This window comes from Pelophylax lessonae (genome assembly GCF_965119305.1).
Source record: "Pelophylax lessonae genome assembly, chromosome: 10".
Taxonomy (NCBI): domain Eukaryota; kingdom Metazoa; phylum Chordata; class Amphibia; order Anura; family Ranidae; genus Pelophylax; species Pelophylax lessonae.
Window position 1 is genome coordinate 132,701,529 of NC_138777.1, and position 19,580 is coordinate 132,721,108.

General features: G+C 42.8%; 1 protein-coding gene and 1 long non-coding RNA gene across 9 annotated transcripts in view; both read left to right on the forward strand.

Annotated features, from left to right (window-relative positions):
- The window catches only part of LOC309565778, a 406,548-nt gene extending 395,030 nt beyond the window's left edge, over positions 1–11,518 (forward strand). The window contains exon 3 of one of the 2 annotated variants that reach the window (XR_014225827.1): positions 11,172–11,518. This is a non-coding gene — a long non-coding RNA (uncharacterized lncRNA). The remainder of the gene's footprint in view (positions 1–11,171) is intronic. The other variant, XR_014225828.1, reaches the window with a different exon arrangement.
- A 162-nt stretch (positions 11,519–11,680) lies between these two features.
- The window catches only part of NRXN2 (neurexin 2), a 2,537,771-nt gene continuing 2,529,871 nt past the window's right edge, over positions 11,681–19,580 (forward strand). For 5 of the 7 annotated variants that reach the window (XM_082270627.1, XM_082270631.1, XM_082270630.1 and 2 more), the window contains exon 1: positions 11,693–12,495. In XM_082270627.1, coding sequence (XP_082126753.1) covers positions 11,754–12,495 — 742 coding nt within the window. In that variant the 5' untranslated portion in view covers positions 11,693–11,753. Of the gene's footprint in view, positions 12,496–19,580 lie in introns of all 7 variants that reach the window. The other 2 variants (XM_082270633.1, XM_082270634.1) reach the window with 2 other exon arrangements.

The following is a 19,580-nucleotide window of genomic DNA, read 5'->3' on the forward strand; positions in this document are numbered from 1 at the left end:
AAGACCTCCTGGAGCGATGTGCGCTGAGGAGGGTAAAAAGTGTGAAGACTTCTCAAGGTGAGAAAATGAACTATTTCTATGAGAAGAGTGTGAAGAGAAAAACCAATGGATGTTTTCTATGTGAAAAGAAACCAATGGACATTTCCTGTGTGAAGCGAAAAGGGACATTCTCTATGTGAAGAGATAATAAATGGACTATTTATAGTCTGCTGTATGATCAGCCAAGTCTGCCCAACAGTAGGTTGGGGACAGACTTCCGTAGGTAGGTTCCTGTATGTGAGAAGGTAGCCGCCCACAGTGTCAAGGATTTATTTTGTGTTTTATTTTTATTTTTAATTTGATGTTTTTGACACTTGCACTTGTGTGAAGAAAATTGCATGAATAAACCAAACTGTTGTTTGCAACCACTTCTCGGCTATCTCCCTGTGTGACAAACCCCCCCAAGGGGTCATCCATACCCGCCACCGAGCTAAATCAATCCCACACCATGTACAGTATATTGTGCACTGTATCAATAATTGGTCAGGGCTCCTTTTGCCCCCCAAATCATCAAGAACTGTACAGTATACATTTTGCATTTCATTTGGAAATAAAGGTTTCAGAGTCTGGAGGAAGAGAGGAGAGGCACAGAATCCAAGTTGCATGAGGTCCAGTTTGAAGTTTCTACAGTCAGTGATGATTTGGGGAGCCATGTCATCTCTTTGTTTTGGCCCAAATCAAGTCCAAAGTCAGTGCAGCCCTCTAACAGGAAATTCTAGAGCATGTCATGCTTCCCTCTGCTGACCAGCTTTATAGAGATGCTGATTTGATTTTCCAGCAGGACTTGGCACCTGCCCACACTGCCAAAAGTACCAATAACTGGTTTAATGATCATGGTATCACTGTGCTTGTGCTTGATTAGCCAGCAAACTCGGAATCTGTGGTGTATTGTCAAGAGGAAGATGAGAGACACCAGACCCAACAATGCAGATGAGCTGAAGGCCCCTTTCAAAGCAACCTGGGCTTCCATAACACAGTGCCACAGGCTGATCGCCTTCATGCCACACTGCATTAATGCAGTAATTCATGCAAAAGGACCCCCGACCAAGTATTGAGTGCATACTATACTGTACAGTACATGGACATACTTTTCATGAAGCCAACATTTCTGTATTAAAATTTTTTTTTTTTTGGTCTTATATAATATTCTAATTTTCTGAGATACTGAATTTTTCGTTTTCACTAGCTGTAAGCCTTAATCCTCAAAATGAAAAGAAATAAATGCTTTAAAGCTTTCACGTTTTGAATTGAATTACTGAAATAAATAACTTTTTATGATATTATAATTTTATGAGATGCACCTGTGTGTGTGTGTGTGTGTACATATATATATATATATATATATATATATATATATATATATATATATATATAAACATACACACACACTATATTACTAAAAGTATTGGGACGCCTGCCTTTACATGAACATTTACTTTAATGGCATCCCAGTCTAAGTCTGTATGGTTCAATATTGAGTTGGCCCTCCCTTTGCAGCTATAACAGCTTCAACTCTTTTAGGAAGGCTGTCCACAAGGTTGAGGAGTGTGTCTATGAGAATATTTGACCATTCTTCTAGAAGCGCATTTGTGAGGTCAGGCACTGATGTCTTTATGGACCTTGCTTTGTGCACTGGTCATGTTGTCATGTTGACACTAGTCATGTTGGAACAGGAAGGGCCAACCCCAAAGTGTTCCCACAAAGTTGGAGTGCCTTTGGGTAAGGGAGGGCTATCTTTTTCCACTACCAGGTGGAGGTACATTTAGACCTTGGTTCCGTGCTACTAGCCTCACAGAGGGTGTGGTCTATTTGGCCACATGCCTCTGTGGGGCTTTTTATGTGGGCAAAACAATAAGACCCTTTGCCAGACGGGTCCATGACCATCTTTACTACATAGATACCGGCCTTATGTACACACCAATATGTAAACATGTGGGTCTACACCATAATTTTGACCCATATACTATACAATTCATAGTCTTGGAAGCGGTTAAACGAAACCCACGAGGGGGCAATTATGATAATGCCATCCTCAAAGCGGAGGTTAAATGGATATACAAACTACAGGCCACTAAGCCACCAGGTTTAAACACGGCTTTATATTTCAAACCATTTCTGGAATAATACTAAGACTCAAAATATATTCCATGCCTCTCCCTATTCTTCGAATGTTTTTGAATTATCCGTCGTTCCCTATACCTCCCTGGTCCTTCTCCTGTTCCTTCTTCTTTCCTTTGTCTGCATACCTTTGTGATGGTCTATATGATAAGGTGTAATATACATACTGAGTATACCTATATAAGTACACACCGATATATATGGACTATTAAGGGAACCACCCTTGATACAAAAAAACCCCCTTAGAGATTTGGCATATTTTTATGCCACTCTAATTGAAGAAGTGATACAATATTTGTTATGTATACTTTGTAATGTGTACTAATGGACCTCTGGTCATATCCCTTTTTAAATATTAAAAGTATATATTTCTTTCTTTTTCTGTAATTGTATATTTTTCTCTGTTCTAATAAGGGCATTTGAACTGTGTTGGATCCATTTGGCTGAATAACGATCCCCCCATTTTATTGACGGAGATTCGGGCACCAAGCCGGGGTTGGTGAGATGAGAACAATTTCCATCTTGCTCTCCTCCCATGTTGATCCCCGAGTCCGCCCCTTCTGGGCGGATGTGTGACGATCCGCTCCCTCTGCCCCGCCTTTTCCTTTTCGCCGGTGGCACGGGAAAGGATCGTAAAATGGCGCCCGCACCGGAAGGGATAGTTAGAGGTCAGTCACGACCGCATCACTTCCGGTGAATATTTAATGCCGGACACAGCGCGGTACAAGCAGGCCACGACTACGGTGGCGCTGCCTGCTGTACCGATATCAACAGTGCTTTGATGTACCCGTAAGTATACCTCTACGGAACATTTATTGGTGCAATAAACAACATGGACACTTCTCTTCGACACTCTATCTACGGTCTCTTCTTAGTGTTTGGTCTATCCTTTCCAAAGGTGTGCTTGGGATTTTCCCACTGCACTCTGTTTTACACTTTCTTGGTGTCCTTCAAGTATCTTTCTATGCTTATTTCTTTCACTAATCGGCTACTCCTTTGAATGCACTTTGGCATGCCATATTGGCAGTACTCAGGTACATGTGGGTCTTTCTTCAAATGCACACTACTATATATGTTACTATACCACATTTCTACCTATTACACTTGTATGGGCGTCAATATTATTTAGAGCGGCTACCAGCCATTTTCAACACCTTCTTCTCTTGGCACACCACATTCTGTTATACCTGGGTCCATGTTGTCGATTGGCTGTAAGTATTACACAGCTATGTACCATACAACTGATCCTTTTCCTTTTTAACTTAAAGGAGGCAATAATCTTTTCACGGTTGGTCTTAAAAATGGAAATTCCTGTGGTCTAGCACTGTTCGGTTCAGTCTCTGTCCCTCAGGGAGGACATGTTCAGCTGGACCTTGTCCAGGAGTAATATACTCCCCGGATGGACGCACAGTTTTTGCCTAGGAGCACAGATACATGTATTATGCCCCGGATACAATAATTGGTGAGCAACTATAAACATTCTGATGATTGTATAATCTCTTTTTTGCACTATGTAACAAAAGAAAGTGTTTAAAGATGATAACATGTTATCTGCATTTAGAAACTACTTGGAGGTCACCAGTTCTTAAAGGTCCCTGAAAAAGCCCATACAATGGCGGCGAAACCATGACCCATGTGACCCAATCATCACAAGATATGGTTCTCTAACTGTATTATTTTATACTAATGCACTGATATTTAGTATCACTTTGTGATCTAATTTTATTATGGATTTGTGTTAATAAAACTTTTTGTATTTTATCTGTTGTTTGGTATTATCATTTATCTTTACATGCCAAGTGTACTTCACCTTTAAAGTCCCACAATCTGGTGTGCTTCAGTATACATATGGGCTTGTTGGGGCTAATTTAAGCCCGTGGTTCTGGAGACACCCACTTTTTCTCTGTTTGCAGTTGTGAGCATAAAATTGTCTAAAATGTCATGGTATGCTGACACCTTAAGAGTTTCCTTCACTTGAACTAAGAGGCCAAGCCCAACCTCTGAACAACAACCCCATAATCCCTCCTCCACCAAATGATTTGGACCAGTTCACAAAGCAAGGTCCATAAAGACATGGACTTGACTGGCCTGCACAGAGTGCTGACCTCAACCCGAAAGGAACACCTTTGCCATTCCCTTTCTTTAACCACCTCAATACTGGGCACTTAAACCCCCTTCCTTCCCAGACCAATTTTCAGCTTTTTTATCATTTTGTTCCCACAAATAGAGCTTTCTTTTGGTGGTATTTATTCACCACTGGATTTTTTATTTTTTGTGATATAAGTGAAAAAATAGCGAAAAAAAAAAATATGTATATTTTCTATTGTCTGTTTTAAAAGAAATCCAATAAAATCAAATTTTGTCATAAATTTAGGCCAAAATGTATTCTACTACATGTCTTTGGTAAAAAAAATCCTGATAAGTGTATGAAAATAGGTTTTTGTGAAAGTTAGAGCGCCCTCAAGCTAGGCTACGTATCATTGAAAATTTAACAGTCCTGATGTACTGACTACCTATCTCATTTCTTCAGGCCCTAAAATGTCAGGAGAGTACAAATACCCCCCAAATTACCACTTTTTGTAAAGAGGACAGTCCAAGGTATTTAGTAAGAGGCATAGTGAGTTTTTTGAAGTTGCAATTTTTTGGCCACAATAGTTTTGGTAATGAAGATTTTTTTTTTCCCACAAAATTGTTAAATTAACAAGGTATTTCTCACACATGACATACATAAACTTGCAAATACACCCCAAAATATATTCTGCTACTCCTCCTGAGTATGGCGATACCACATGTGTGAGACTTTTCCACAGCCTGGCCACATACAGAAGCCCAACATTCAAGTAGCACGGTCAGGCGTTCGAAAGCCATAAATTACACATTTCATTTCCTAACAACCTATCACATTTTTGAAGGCCCTGGAGCACCAGAACAATGGAATTACCCACAAAATGACCCCATTTTGGAAAGAAAACACCCCAATGTATATTCTATGAGGCATAATAAGTCTTTTGAAGATGTAATTTTTTTCCACAAGTTTTTGGAAAATGTGGGAAAAAATAAAAACTTATTTTTTTTTACACAAAGTTGTCAATTTATAAGATATTTCTAATACATAGCATGTACATAGCAAAAATTACACCCCAAAATGCATTCTGCTACTTGTCCTGAGTATGGCGATACCACATGTGTGAGACTTTTCCACAGCCTGGCCACATACAGAAGCCCAACATTCAAGTAGCACGGTCAGGCGTTCGAAAGCCATAAATTACACATTTCATTTCCTAACAACCTATCACATTTTTGAAGGCCCTGGAGCACCAGAACAATGGAATTACCCACAAAATGACCCCATTTTGGAAAGAAAACACCCCAATGTATATTCTATGAGGCATAATAAGTCTTTTGAAGATGTAATTTTTTTCCACAAGTTTTTGGAAAATGTGGGAAAAAATAAAAACCTATTTTTTTTTTACACAAAGTTGTCAATTTATAAGATATTTCTAATACATAGCATGTACATAGCAAAAATTACACCCCAAAATGCATTTTGCTACTCGTCCTGAGTATGGCGATACCACATGTGTGAGACTTTTCCACAGCCTGGCCACATACAGAAGCCCAACATTCAAGTAGCACGGTCAGGCGTTCGAAAGCCATAAATTACACATTTCATTTCCTAACAACCTATCACATTTTTGAAGGCCCTGGAGCACCAGAACAATGGAATTACCCACAAAATGACCCCATTTTGGAAAGAAAACACCCCAATGTATATTCTGTGAGGCATAATAAGTCTTTTGAAGATGTAATTATTTTCCACAAGTTTTTGGAAAATGTGGGAAAAAATAAAAACGTATTTTTTTTTACACAAAGTTGTCAATTTATAAGATATTTCTAATACATAGCATGTACATAGCAAAAATTACACCCCAAAATGCATTCTGCTACTCGTCCTGAGTATGACGATACCACATGTGTGAGACTTTTCCACAGCCTGGCCACATACAGAGGTCCAACATCCAAGTTGCACAGTCAGGCGTTCTAAAGGCATAAATTACACATTTCATTTCCTGAGTACCTATCACATTTTTGAAGGCCCTGGAGCACCAAGACAATGGAACTACCCACAAAATGACCCCATTTTGGAAAGAAAACACCCCAATGTATATTCTATGAGGCATTATGAGTCTTTTGAAGATGTCATTTTTTTCCACAAGTTTTTGGAAAATGTGGAAAAAATAAAAACGTATTTTTTTTTTACACAAAGTTGTCCATTTCTAAGATATTTCTAATACAAAGCATGTACATAGCAAAAATTACACCCCAAAATGCATTCTGCTACTCGTCCTGAGTATGGCGATACCACATGTGTGACACTTTTCCACAGCCTGGCCACATACAGAGGCCCAACATCCAAGTAGCACAGTCAGGCTTCTAACACATAGCATGTACAGATCAAGAATTACAACCCAAAATACATTCTGCTGAGCAAAGGGTAAAAAATAATGATTACCTGTGGTTTTAGCAGGCACGAATACGGTCCCAGCACAGGAAAAGCATTGGTCCAGGCAGCCAATGGAGATGTTCAGGAATTTTCCAGGCAGCAGGCAGGGATATTCCAAAGTATTGGTCCTGGCAGTAGTTCAGTTAGCAGGCATAGTCATGGCCAGTTCAGGTGGCAGGCATAGGCATGGCCAGTTCAGGTGGCAGCAGGCAGCACTATAAGGCTTGGGGGCCTTGGTCAGGTAAGACCTGAGGACAGGGGTAGAGGCTTCTCCCACCCAAATCTCTTTGAAGCCTCCGAGATCCAGACCCTAATCCGAGAAAACAAAAACCTGGAGAAAAAAAAGTTTTCTCCACTCGGAATTTCTATTCTGGATCCCCTCACCTGTGTGAGACCCCTGTGTTGAATAGTACAGTGGCAGAGCAAATAATCAGTTCCAGGAGGCAGGCAAAAAGAATGGTCATTCAACAGTCCGGGTCATACACAAAAATAGCAGAAACTGGAAAAATATCTTCACATCATAGTCGATAAACAGTCCGGGTCATACACAGAAATAGCAGATAGTGGAAACTGGGAAAATGTCTTTACTAATAGTGTACTGAAGTGTGATAAACACGATAGCACCCTACAATACAGAGGCCTGGCTGGGAGGGACATTGGGGACAGTAGTATCTGGTGTCACGGCGAATTCCTCTACTTGAACATACACGACATTTTTTTTGGTGTCTGCGGCCTGTGCGGGTAGGAGGGAGGATATCCGGGAAGTGCCTTTCATGAAGTCTGGCTAATGCATCAGAGCGAATTTGTTCGGGGGGGGTGGCCATGGGGATAGAGAAGGGCCATGATAACGTCCTCTTGATATTTTAAATAGGTTAGGGATCCTTGGGTACACTTGGAAAAAATGACATAGGAATTGAACAGGGCTAGCTGAATGATATAAATGGCTACTTTTTTATACCAGAACAGTGATCTCCTGGTGGCCAAGTAGGGCTGCATCAGCTGGTCGCTCATATCCACCCCCCCCATGAATAGGTTATAGTCATGGATGCATTTTGGCTTCTGGATGGGACCTCGTCTTGTCTGAAGTTCCACCAGGGTGTCCTCATGTATTGTGGAAAGGATGTAGACGTCCCTTTTATCTTTCCACTTCAGAGCTAGTACCTCTTCATTGCGCATACTGGCTTTTTCCCCCCGATTTAATCTTTGGCTGATCAATCTCTGTGGGAAGCCCTTGCGGTTGGACCGTGCTGTCCCACAGGCCACAGTGTTTTTTAGGTATAGATGGCGGAAAAGTGGGAGACTTGTATAAAAATTGTCAACATATAGGTGGTAACCCTTCCCAAGCAGTGGTTCAATCAGCTGCCAGACAATTTTGCCACTTGTCCCGATATAGGTAGGGCACCCAGGGGGGTTTATCTGACTGTCCTTTCCCTCATAAATTTTGAAATCAAAAATGTAGCCCGTGGCCCTGTCGCATACTTTGTAAAACTTTACCCCATATCTGGCACGTTTACTTGGGAGGTATTGTTTTATCCCAAGTCTTCCGGTGAAGTGGACTAGGGATTCATCCACACAAATGTTTTTATCAGGGGTAAACATTTGCTTGAAGCTGGAGCAAAGAAAATTGATTAGGGGCCGAATTTTGAATAATTTATCATAATTTGGATGATTTCGGGGGAGGCACTGGGCATTGTCGTTGAATTGTAAAAATCGCATTATCATTTCATAACGGTGTCTGGGCATCAAAGAGGAGTAGACTGGCATATGATGGCAAGGTACGGTAGACCAGTAGGAGTGGAGTTCATTTTTTTTTGTCAGACCCATGTTGAGGGTCAGTCCAAGGAAAAGTTTAAATTCTTCCACGGTGAGGGGTTTCCAAACAAAGGGGCGGGCATAGGATGAATCCGGATTGCTGGCAATATGTTGGCTGGCGTACAGATTACACTGCTCCACGATGTAGTTCAGCAGATCATTCGTGAAAAACAAATTAAAATAATAAAGTGGGGTTACATTATCCGATTGGATTTGAGGGCCTGGCTGTGCTGTAAAAGGGGGAATTACAGGTTCTGCTGAAGTATCGGGCAGCCATGTCGGATATAACAGAACATCCGGAAGGCTAGTATGGGCCCTGCCTCGTTGTGGGTGGGACGCCCCGTTACCAGCAGCTGGCCTGTCATGCAGGGATGATGCCCTGTTTGCGTGGAGTGCTGCACTGCTGGTGGATGCCTGCGGAGTTGTTTCGCGGCTGGTGGATGCCTGCGGAGTTGTTGCGCGGCTGGTGGATGCCTGCGGAGTTGTTGCGCGGCTGGTGGATGCCTGCGGAGTGGTTGCGCGGCTGGTGGATGCCTGCGGAGTTGTTGCGCGGCTGGTGGATGCCTGCGGAGTTGTTGCGCTGCTGGTGGAAGCCTGCGCCTGCTCAAATCTCCTGATCCTCTTTGTAAGGATTCTGTCATCCTCCGTTTCCATTTCTGAGCCACTGCTTTCTACTGGCTCATACTCGTTATCCGAGTCTGACGGAGAGAGTTCCCCGGTACTCTCATCCGACATACTCTGAATAAATTGGACAGCCTCTTTGCCGCTATAAAATTTTTTCGCCATGTGGACAGATGATTTCTGGGACAGGTGTTGAAGTGAGATGCGGCAGATGTTCACTGGGACAGGTGCGTCAGATCACGGACAGGTGTAGCAGATCAGGTGACGATGTGCGCGGGATGATCCACGGACAGATGTGTCAGATCAGACAGGTGTAGCAGATCAGGTGACGGTGTGCGCGGGATGATCCACGGACAGATGTGTCAGATCAGACAGGTGTAGCAGATCAGGTGACGGTGTGCGCGGGATGATCCACGGACAGATGTGTCAGATCAGACAGGTGTAGCAGATCAGGTGACGGTGTGCGCGGGATGATCCACGGACAGATGTGCGCCTGATGATTTTTATATTGGTGTTTTGGGGACACTGTGTTTTGGGGACACTGTGTTTGGGGACACTAACAGGGTGATCAGTGTGTAAATAGCAAAGAAATGCTTAAAACTCACTGATCCCCTGGCTGCAGCACAGATTGTCTCTTCTTCTCCTCACTGACAGGATCTGTGTGAGGAAAAGAAGAGATCAAAGCCGTTACAACGGCTGTGTTTACATTACATGACAGCTGTGATTGGACACAGCTGTCATGTGATCAGGAGGGCCAATCACAGGGCCCTCCTGCCGAATGTTGTTGCCGTGTGTCCGAGCGACACAGGCACATCGAGATCGCGCCGCTGCGCGTGCCCGCGACAGCGCGATCTCTCTCCTTCTGAAGGACGTTCCGGAACGTCCATTCAGAAGGACGAGACTCCCGCCCGGCCGTATATGTACTATGGCCGGGTGGGAGGTGGTTAAGAATGGTCAAACATTCCCATAGACACACTCCTAAACCTTGTAAACAGCCTTCCCAGAAGAGTTGAAGCTGTTATAGCTGCAAAGGATGGCCAACTCAATATTGAACCCTACGGACTAAGACTGGGATACCATTAAAGTTCATGTGCGTGTAAAGGCAGGTGTCCCAATACTTTTGGTAATATAGTGTATATATAAAATCTCAAACACAACACAGGTATACCTAATCATTTGTTGTACACTGGATTGACTATTTATGCCTCTGTTGGAAACTATATATGGCCTACACTCTATATTGTTAAAAGCACGTATTTACAAAATTATTTGGAAAAAATAGCTTAATCTTAAAAAAAAAACAAGATACTGCAGACCTCTCACTTAAGGAGACCTTAACAATACTTAAACTTCCTGCTGGATCCCTGAGGTCAGGGCCGGATTAAGAGCATCATGGTCTTGGTGCTGAGGATTTTGAAGGGCCTTAAGGGCCGTGCCTTGCCATGCACCCAGAGGAGGAAGGGTGCAGCCATGCATGCCTAATTCAACATGGGATGCTGTCTCTGAAGCCCATAAACACATCCATGCATCGGCAACTGTCCCTCCTTGTCAGGCCTTCGCGCTGTGTGGGGAGGTTCTGAGGGTGCTGCCTGGGGAAGCGAGCATAGAAGCCAGACTTCTGTGTTTACAAGTGACAGAAGAGCGGTCACAGTGAATATGGCCAACCCGGGGCCTATATAAAAGGTAGGGGCCTGGAGCTGCAGCTCCAATAGCCCCTACGTTAATCTGGCCCTGCCTGAGGTTCCAACAACTCACAAGAAGGCACTCCTGCATAGTGCATAAGACTTGGGATCGGTGCCAAGGTGAGTTGGCTGATAGCTGAGGTCTTCTATGAGTAGATTTTACTTTTTTCACTTTTGTTTTTAGGTTTAAGTAAGTGATTTAATATATAGGGGCTAGTTGGATTTATGGAAAGGTCTGCTCTAACTTGTATGTATTTAACTAGACAGAATTCTCATACCATAATGTTGCCAGGTTTCATCCTGAAATGTGTGTTACTGTGTTGTTTAATATTGTTATTTTTATTTGTATATTTTAATGCTTTTTTTAAACTAATTTCTGTTTCCTTTTTTTCCAGCAGTCCAGAAGATCAAAGTGCCTGAGACATCCTCCTAGCAGTTAGTGCTCCCATGTAATTGACACATTTCAGTTCAAGGGACAGTCAAGGAAAGGAAGATAGGGGATGTTAGTTTATCTTAGCCAAATGCATATAAATCATTTTAGGGCTCATGTAAAAGGGTAAACTGGGTTTTTGTGCCATTCTGGGCTTTCTGATTCCTGCATCCTTTAGCTACTGTGAGGACAGTAATGTAAAAATATTTTCCCCAATTTTTTTCCCCCCTCCATCCTTCCCTTTACAACAGTTACTTCCCTTGTTTCCTTCTCCCTAGCCACAGTTCTTTCTCTTTGCACGTATCTGTTTTAGTTGATTATTTCTTGCATTCACTCAATAATTTTTCAAAACCTTACTTTTGTACTTACTGTTAACCAATTATCTTAATTTACTTAATAATTTAAACTGTCATATGACACATTATCAAAAATATTTTGAGTCGTTTTGGTCACTATGACATTGATTTCCCAATAACCCTTTTAGTTTTTCTTAAACGTTTGTCTGTGCGACATTCTCTATATTTTTATTTCTTTACCCACACCCTCCATGTGGTCCTTGCTTTACCTGTCTTCCCTCCTTTCCCTTCCCCTCCGTTCCTTTTCACTACAGTTCTATGGGGCACCTGGCCAATGGGTCCGTTACTCTCATCCTACTATAGCCAGTAGTAATGGAGGGTGGGGAGAACACCTCACTTTCCGAATTAGAACAAATGCCAGTCGTGGCCTCCTTCTGTATCAAGATGATGAAGGAGACTGTGACTTTCTTGAGTTAGCTTTGGATGGTGGACGTCCACGTTTAAGGTTCTCCATTTCTTGTTCAGAACCTGCTGTTGTACATTTGCCTCGGGTGGTGTCAGATGGCCTTTGGCATGGCATAGTTATTGGTGGTAATGGCCGTGAGGGTTGGCTAAGTGTAGACGGAGAAAGAGAAGCAGCTGAAGTTCGATCAAAGCGCAGGGAAATGACACTCCGCAGTGACCTTTTTGTAGGTGGTCTTCCATCAGATCTACGTTTATCAGCCCTTACTTTAGGTGGAGCTAAATATGAACCACCTTTTCTAGGTGAATTGGAAGCGCTAAGATTGGGGGGTAGGCCAGGACAACTATTAGCAAGTCAAGGGGTGGGAGGAACAGAAGAGGAGGAAGACAGGGGGGCAGATCGAGAAATTTCCAGTTCATGCCGAGGAGCAAACCCATGTCTCAATGGAGGAAAATGCAGAGATGAGTTAGAAGGAGACATATGGTGTGACTGTCGGGACACTGGGTACCATGGAGAAAACTGCTCTGAAGGTTAGTGGTATAGTTGTATCTATTATCTGCTTTTTTCATTTTTAACCAAAATGTTTGTTTCTTTTATGCATGCCTTTGATTTTCCAGTCCTTTAAGCTTTTTTAGTTATACTTTTCTTCTGGGTCACAGGAGTGCACTTATTTCTGCATTCCTGTGACACAGATTTAGCTGACAGTGGGAAAAGCCTGTTATTGGCTAATGTCACATAGCTGGTCAAGGCTCTGGATCTGACTGGCAGCTGACTCAGCCTCTCACCGTGCCGCTGAGAGCCTGAGACAGTTGCTCCCTCTCCCTCCCCCTCCACAGCCCGCCACTCCAGTGAGCACTATAGGGGCAGAGCAGAAAGTGGCGATTGACAGTTAAAACGGAAGAACTGAGCAATCAGTAATCATGTGATCACTCAGTTCTCAGTCTTAAAGCAGAGGGGGACGACAGTTGCAGAATTGGACTAATGCTGCAGCCATATAGGTGAGTATGTATGTTTAACTTTTTTTATATCCCCACTTCTCCTTTAAGAGCAGTAGATTATACCTACTGAGGCAATCATGTCTTCTTGCATTTGCATAAAGTTGCCAAGGTAGCATATTTTTCTGAAGTGCAGTTTTTGGGGGTAGTTATTAGGAAGCTTACAGAAGGAGGGAAGCACAGGGAGGCTAACCATTTAATTATGCTTTTTCATAGTAAACTGAGTGTGAAAATGACACAAGAAACTGTAGATATACAATAGTAAACTCTGGTGTTTTAACAGAATAAGTAATTGGGCAAATAATCAGACAGGGAGTAACAATAACTTGAAATCTACTAAACAGTTGACAAGTTAGAAGCAATAATACAAAGCCGGTTAAAAACAAAACAGATTGTGAAAGCTGCACAAACATACATACATTCTTCAAAGAAATGTCTGTGTGGCTCAATCAGGGTAACATGTGGCAGCAAAGAATAGTCTCTATAGGACTCTATTACACCAGAGAGTCAAGCTGAGAGTCTATACTTCATTAAAGCTGTACAGAACACAAAGAGCTAACTTGTGCTTACCCTTATAAACAGCATCCCTCATAGTGAAATCCAGGGTAGCTCTGATAACACAGGCAAACAGCCGGATTGATCCAAGGCCCAATGCCAAAGGTCCTCCACAGTGGAACTAGAGTATTTTGGAAGCAATTGTGCCAGTGCTCCTCCTTGTTTTGCCTTATCATGTGTAGCCTTTCTGAGCCACTGAGGGAAGGAAGCTAAGGACTTCTCTTCCCTGGTCATGCCAAAGAACCCAGTGAAATGTGAGAAATAGAGGTAAAGGGGTCTGCGTCTGCACCTGAGCATTGTAAATAAATTGGCACTCCACTACATTCCATTCCATTTGAACTTGTTGTCCCTAGCAAATGTGTAAAACATTCAAATGAATCTGCTCAAAGTGTACTGGAGAGTTTCTCAAAGTTAGGGCTTGAAGAACACCTCCAGTTGAGTCTCTGAATATGCATTTCTGACTTCAGGCACGTCATTAGATGATGGTTCTGTGGATTCCAAAGCCGAAGCATGCACTTGAGCTGGGTGACCATGTCTGTTACTAACAAACCTGGACAGGTTTTTTTGTCACTCCCCCTTTGGGTCTCTCTGTTTGGCAATTGATTTGAGGAGTTTATGGTGTAAGTGTCTAAATTTTTCTTGGGCTACTTTTATTGCAGACTGGCAATCCTGGAATGGACTGTTGTAGATCAACTCCTTTTTTCTAAAGAGTTTTTAATTGTTTTACCTGGTGTGTGCTTTTATGCCAGAGTAGCATTCTTTCCCGCAAACTGAAAGGTCAAAGCCTTAAGTGTTTTGATTTGCTTGCTCCTGGTTCTGATATTGATCTTGCTGTAGCCCTGCACCCTGCTGCCTATATAGATAGTTTTCCAGGCTTCCTGTTAGTTATTTATGTATTTTGGTTACATGGTTGTAGTTCATCTGTAGCTTCATGTTTGCTTGTTTCCTTTTGATTTATTGTTCATTCATTTACTTTACTATATATAGTCTGCTCTCCGTGTTTCTCTGTGTAGCCACACAGATATGCTGCAGATTACTTAAAAAAAACATTGGATTTTAGGTAGAAGTCTTTTCCACTCCTAAACCCCATCAAAGTGTGTTCAAGTTCTTTTGTAGGTTCTGTGCCTATAGGTCTGCGGGGCCCCCCGAAGAGTACAATTAAACATAACATTATAGGGTGGGCATCCTGTCATGGTTGCATTTCCAGACTACTTCGGTTAAAGTGTGAGTAAACCCACATTATAATCATTATGAAATTTGTTTTCCGTATTCTGCAAAAAACCTGGTTGATCCTGCAATTCTCTTTATCTCTCTTCTGTCCAAGTCTCCAATTTAGCTAGGGTTTCTGCAGACCAGTATTGGCAGTTCTTCACATGCTCAGTTTTGAGTGAGTTTCTAGATCATACAAAGAGGGAAGCACCCTGCTGCCTATATAGATAGTTTTCCAGGCTCCCTATTAGTTAGTTATGTATTTTGGTTACATGGTTGTAGTTCATTTGTAGCTTCACGTTTGCTTGTTTCCTTTTGATTTATTGTTCATTCATTTACTTTACTATATATAGTCTGGTCTCCGTGTTTCTCTGTGTAGCCACACAGATATGCTGCAGATTACTGAAAAAAACCATTGGATTTTAGGTAGAAGTCTTTTCCACTCCTAAACCCCATCAAAGTTTGTTCAAGTTCTTTTGTAGGTTCTGTGCCTATAGGTCTGCGGGGCCCCCCGAAGAGTACAATTAAACATAACATTATAGGGTGGGCATCTTGTCATGGTTGCATTTCCAGACTACTTCAGTTAAAGTGTGAGTAAACCCACATTATAATCATTATGAAATTTGTTTTCGGTATTCTGCAAAAAACCTGGTTGATCCTGCAATTCTCTTTATCTCTCTTCTGTCCAATTTAGCTAGGGTTTCTGCAGACCAGTATTGGCAGTTCTTCACATGCTCAGTTTTAAATGAGTTTCTAGATCATACAAAGGGGGAAGCGCTGTTCCAGTTTAAAAAAAAAAAAACAACATAATAAAGATGTTTGAAACGGTAATCGCTTTAATACACTGTTCCCGTTAAACAACATCCATAGCTGTGCAAAATGATGAAATGATGACTGTGAACCACTGCAACTCGCGTCATTGGTAGGGGCTACAGCGGTGCCTGGTGGGATGAATGGCTGCCTGCGGGTCCTGGTACTCCTGGTATCATGCGGATAGTCCGATGGATGTGACCTGCATCAATGGACCTTGTAGGGGCGACACTGAGCTGGTCACTGCTGTCAGGACGGAGTTGCCCATTGGAAGGCCATGCTCCACTGCAGGGACTATACACGGTAGCCGGTAAAAGACGCCGGGCGGGCGAAAGCCAAAACCCATGGCAGTAGAGCTGGGCTTTGTTGAGTGTTCGGGAGTAGTGTTGAGCGAACAAGGACTGTATTATTCGTGTTCGTACCGAATAATTGGATTTTTGTTACCCGAACACGGATCCGAAAACTTTACTGTTCGGGTTTAAAATCCGTGTTCGGTCATTTTATTTCCTGTTTTGTATGTAATGGTGCGCTTTTAATGGCGGGCTTTCAACAGCCAATCAACAAGCGTTTAACTGGTGTGCCTTAAGCCATCCCAGCCATGCCTACTAATGTATTAGTAGCTGTGATTGGCCATCTGAAGCATGTGACCATGTTTTTATAAGTTCGAGAGCCCCAGCGCGCTGCGTCATTCTGCTGTAGATTAGGGAGAGAGCACACATCATACGTGCTGGCTGCTGATTAGGGACAGACAGTGATTCTGTGAAAAATTGTGTCCGAAAAGAATGCAGGGTCAGGTCGGAGTGCAGGCAGGGAGAGTTATTAGAGCATTTTAGGGCGAGGCTGGAGATTAGGCAGGGTCAGTGTTCTACATCGATTTTGCTGTGTGGGGGGTTGTGCAGTGAACAATCTTATTGAGCATATTAGGGCGAGGCTGGAGATTAGGCAGGGTCAGTGTTCTACATCGATTTTGCTGTGTGGGGGGTTGTGCAGTGAAAGATCTTATCGAGCATATTAGGGCGAGGCTGGAGATTAGGCAGGGTCAGTGTCCTACATCGATTTTGCTGTGTGGGGGGTGGTGCAGTGAACGATCTTATTGAGCATATTAGGGCCAGGCTGCAGAGATTAGGCAGGGACAGTATACATCGATTTTGCTGTGTGGGGGGTGGTGCAGTGAACACAATCTTTTTGCCCTCACTTGAGCCCACTGAGGAGGAGGAGGAGGAGGGAGAAAAAAATCTATTTTTATCAGTCAGTTGTGTGCAGCATTCATCTTAGATCTATTTTACTACAAGTTAAAAGGGTCCCCCCCCCTTCATAGCCTTTTTGCCTCAGTGCTGACTATGATAAGACACTGCTGTGTTCACATGTGCTATTGAGTGATTTTCAATTTTATACAATTGTTCTGTTCCACTATTTAATATACACCCTTTTGGGTTAAAAAAAAATTAAATTGTGGCATAGTCTGTACTAATCTATTTAAAAATTACAAACTTAAAGGGGAATTTTCTTTTTTTTCCCCTTCATAGCCTGCAGCAGAGCTGACTGACATAAGACACTGCTGTGTTCACATGTGCTATTGAAAAATCACCAATTTTATATCATATTTTCTATTCCGCTATTCAATCTACACCCTTTGGGGTAAAAAGAATTAAATTGCGGCATAGTCAGTATCGGTACGTGTGAGATACACCTTTCCAATTTTTGGGGCTCATCTTACACCGCCGAGGATTGCAGGGTGCTTCAGTTTGCCTCCTGCCTGTTCCGAACTCCTCCTACTCCTCATCCTGCCATTGGGGTACAAAAAATAGTAATCAGGGCCTAGTCTGGGTCTGTACGTGTGAGATAGATACACCTTTTGATATCATATTTTCTATTCCGCTATTCAATCTACGCCCTTGGGGTAAAAAGAATTAAATTGCGGCATAGTCTGTATCAGTATGTGTGAGATACACCTTTCCAATTTTTGGGGCGCATCTTACACCCCCGAGGATTGCAGGGTGTTTCAGTTTGCCTCCTGCCTGTTCCGAACTCCTCCTACTCCTCATCCTGCCTTTGGGGTACAAAAAATAGTAATCGGGGCCTAGTCTGGGTCTGTACGTGTGAGATAGATACACCTTTTGATATCATATTTTCTATTCCGCTATTCAATCTACGCCCTTGGGGTAAAAAGAATTAAATTGCAGCATAGTCTGTATCAGTATGTGTGAGATACACCTTTCCAATTTTTGGGGCGCATCTTACACCCCCGAGGATTGCAGGGTGTTTCAGTTTGCCTCCTGCCTGTTCCGAACTCCTCCTACTCCTCATCCTGCCTTTGGGGTACAAAAAATAGTAATCGGGGCCTAGTCTGGGTCTGTACGTGTGAGATAGATACACCTTTTGATATCGTATTTTCTATTCCGCTATTCAATCTACACCCTTGGGGTAAAAATAATTAAATTGCGGCATAGTCTGTATCGGTACGTGTGAGATACACCTTTCCAATTTTTGGGGCGCATCTTACACCGCCAAGGATTGCAGGGTGCTTCAGTTTGCCTCCTGCCTGTTCCGAACTCCTCCTACTCCTCATCCTGCCTTTGGGGTACAAAAAATAGTAATCAGGGCCTAGTCTGGGTCTGTACGTGTGAGATAGATACACCTTTTGATATCATATTTTCTATTCCGCTATTCAATCTACACCCTTGGGGTAAAAATAATTAAATTGCGGCATAGTCTGTATCGGTACGTGTGAGATACACCTTTCCAATTTTTGGGGCGCATCTTACACCGCCGAGGATTGCAGGGTGTTTCAGTTTGCCCCCTGCCTGTTCCGAACTCCTCCTACTCCTCATCCTGCCTTTGGGGTACAAAAAATAGTAATCGGGGCCTAGTCTGGGTCTGTACGTGTGAGATAGATACACCTTTTGATATCGTATTTTCTATTCCGCTATTCAATCTACACCCTTGGGGTAAAAATAATTAAATTGCGGCATAGTCTGTATCGGTACGTGTGAGATACGCCTTTCCAATTTTTGGGGCGCATCTTACACCGCCGAGGATTGCAGGGTGTTTCAGTTTGCCCCCTGCCTGTTCCGAAATCCTCCCACTCCTCATCCTGCCTTTGGGGTAAAAAAAATAGTAATCTGGGCCTAGTGTGGGTCTGTACGTGTGAGATAGATACACCTTTTGATATCATATTTTCTATTCCGCTATTCAATCTACACCCTTGGGGTAAAAATAATTAAATTGCGGCATAGTCTGTATCGGTACGTGTGAGATACACCTTTCCAATTTTTGGGGCGCATCTTACACCGCCAAGGATTGCAGGGTGCTTCAGTTTGCCTCCTGCCTGTTCCGGACTCCTCCTACTCCTCATCCTGCCTTTGGGGTACAAAAAATAGTAATCAGGGCCTAGTCTGGGTCTGTACGCGTGAGATAGATACACCTTTTGATATCATTTTTTTTTTCCGCTATTCAATCTACACCCTTGTGGTAAAAAGAATTAAATTGCGGCATAGTCTGTATCAGTACGTGTGAGATACACCTTTCCAGTTTTTGGGGGCGCATCTTACACCGCCGAGGATTGCAGGGTGCTTCAGTTTGCCTCCTGCCTGTTCCGAACTCCTCCTACTCCTCATCCTGCCTTTGGGGTACAAAAAATAGTAATCAGGGCCTAGTCTGGGTCTGTACGTGTGAGATAGATACACCTTTTGATATCATATTTTCTATTCCGCTATTCAATCTACACCCTTGGGGTAAAAAGAATTAAATTGCAGCATAGTCTGTATCGGTACGTGTGAGATACACCTTTCCAATTTTTGGGGCGCATCTTACACCGCCGAGGATTTCAGGGTGTTTCAGTTTGCCTCCTGCCTGTTGCGAACTCCTCCTACTCCTCATCCTGCCTTTGGGGTACAAAAAATAGTAATCGGGGCCTAGTCTGGGTCTGTCCGTTTAAGATAGATACACCTTTTGATATCATATTTTCTATTCCGCTATTCAATCTACACCCTGGGGGTAAAAATAATTAAATTGCGACATAGTCTGTATCGGTACGTGTGAGATAC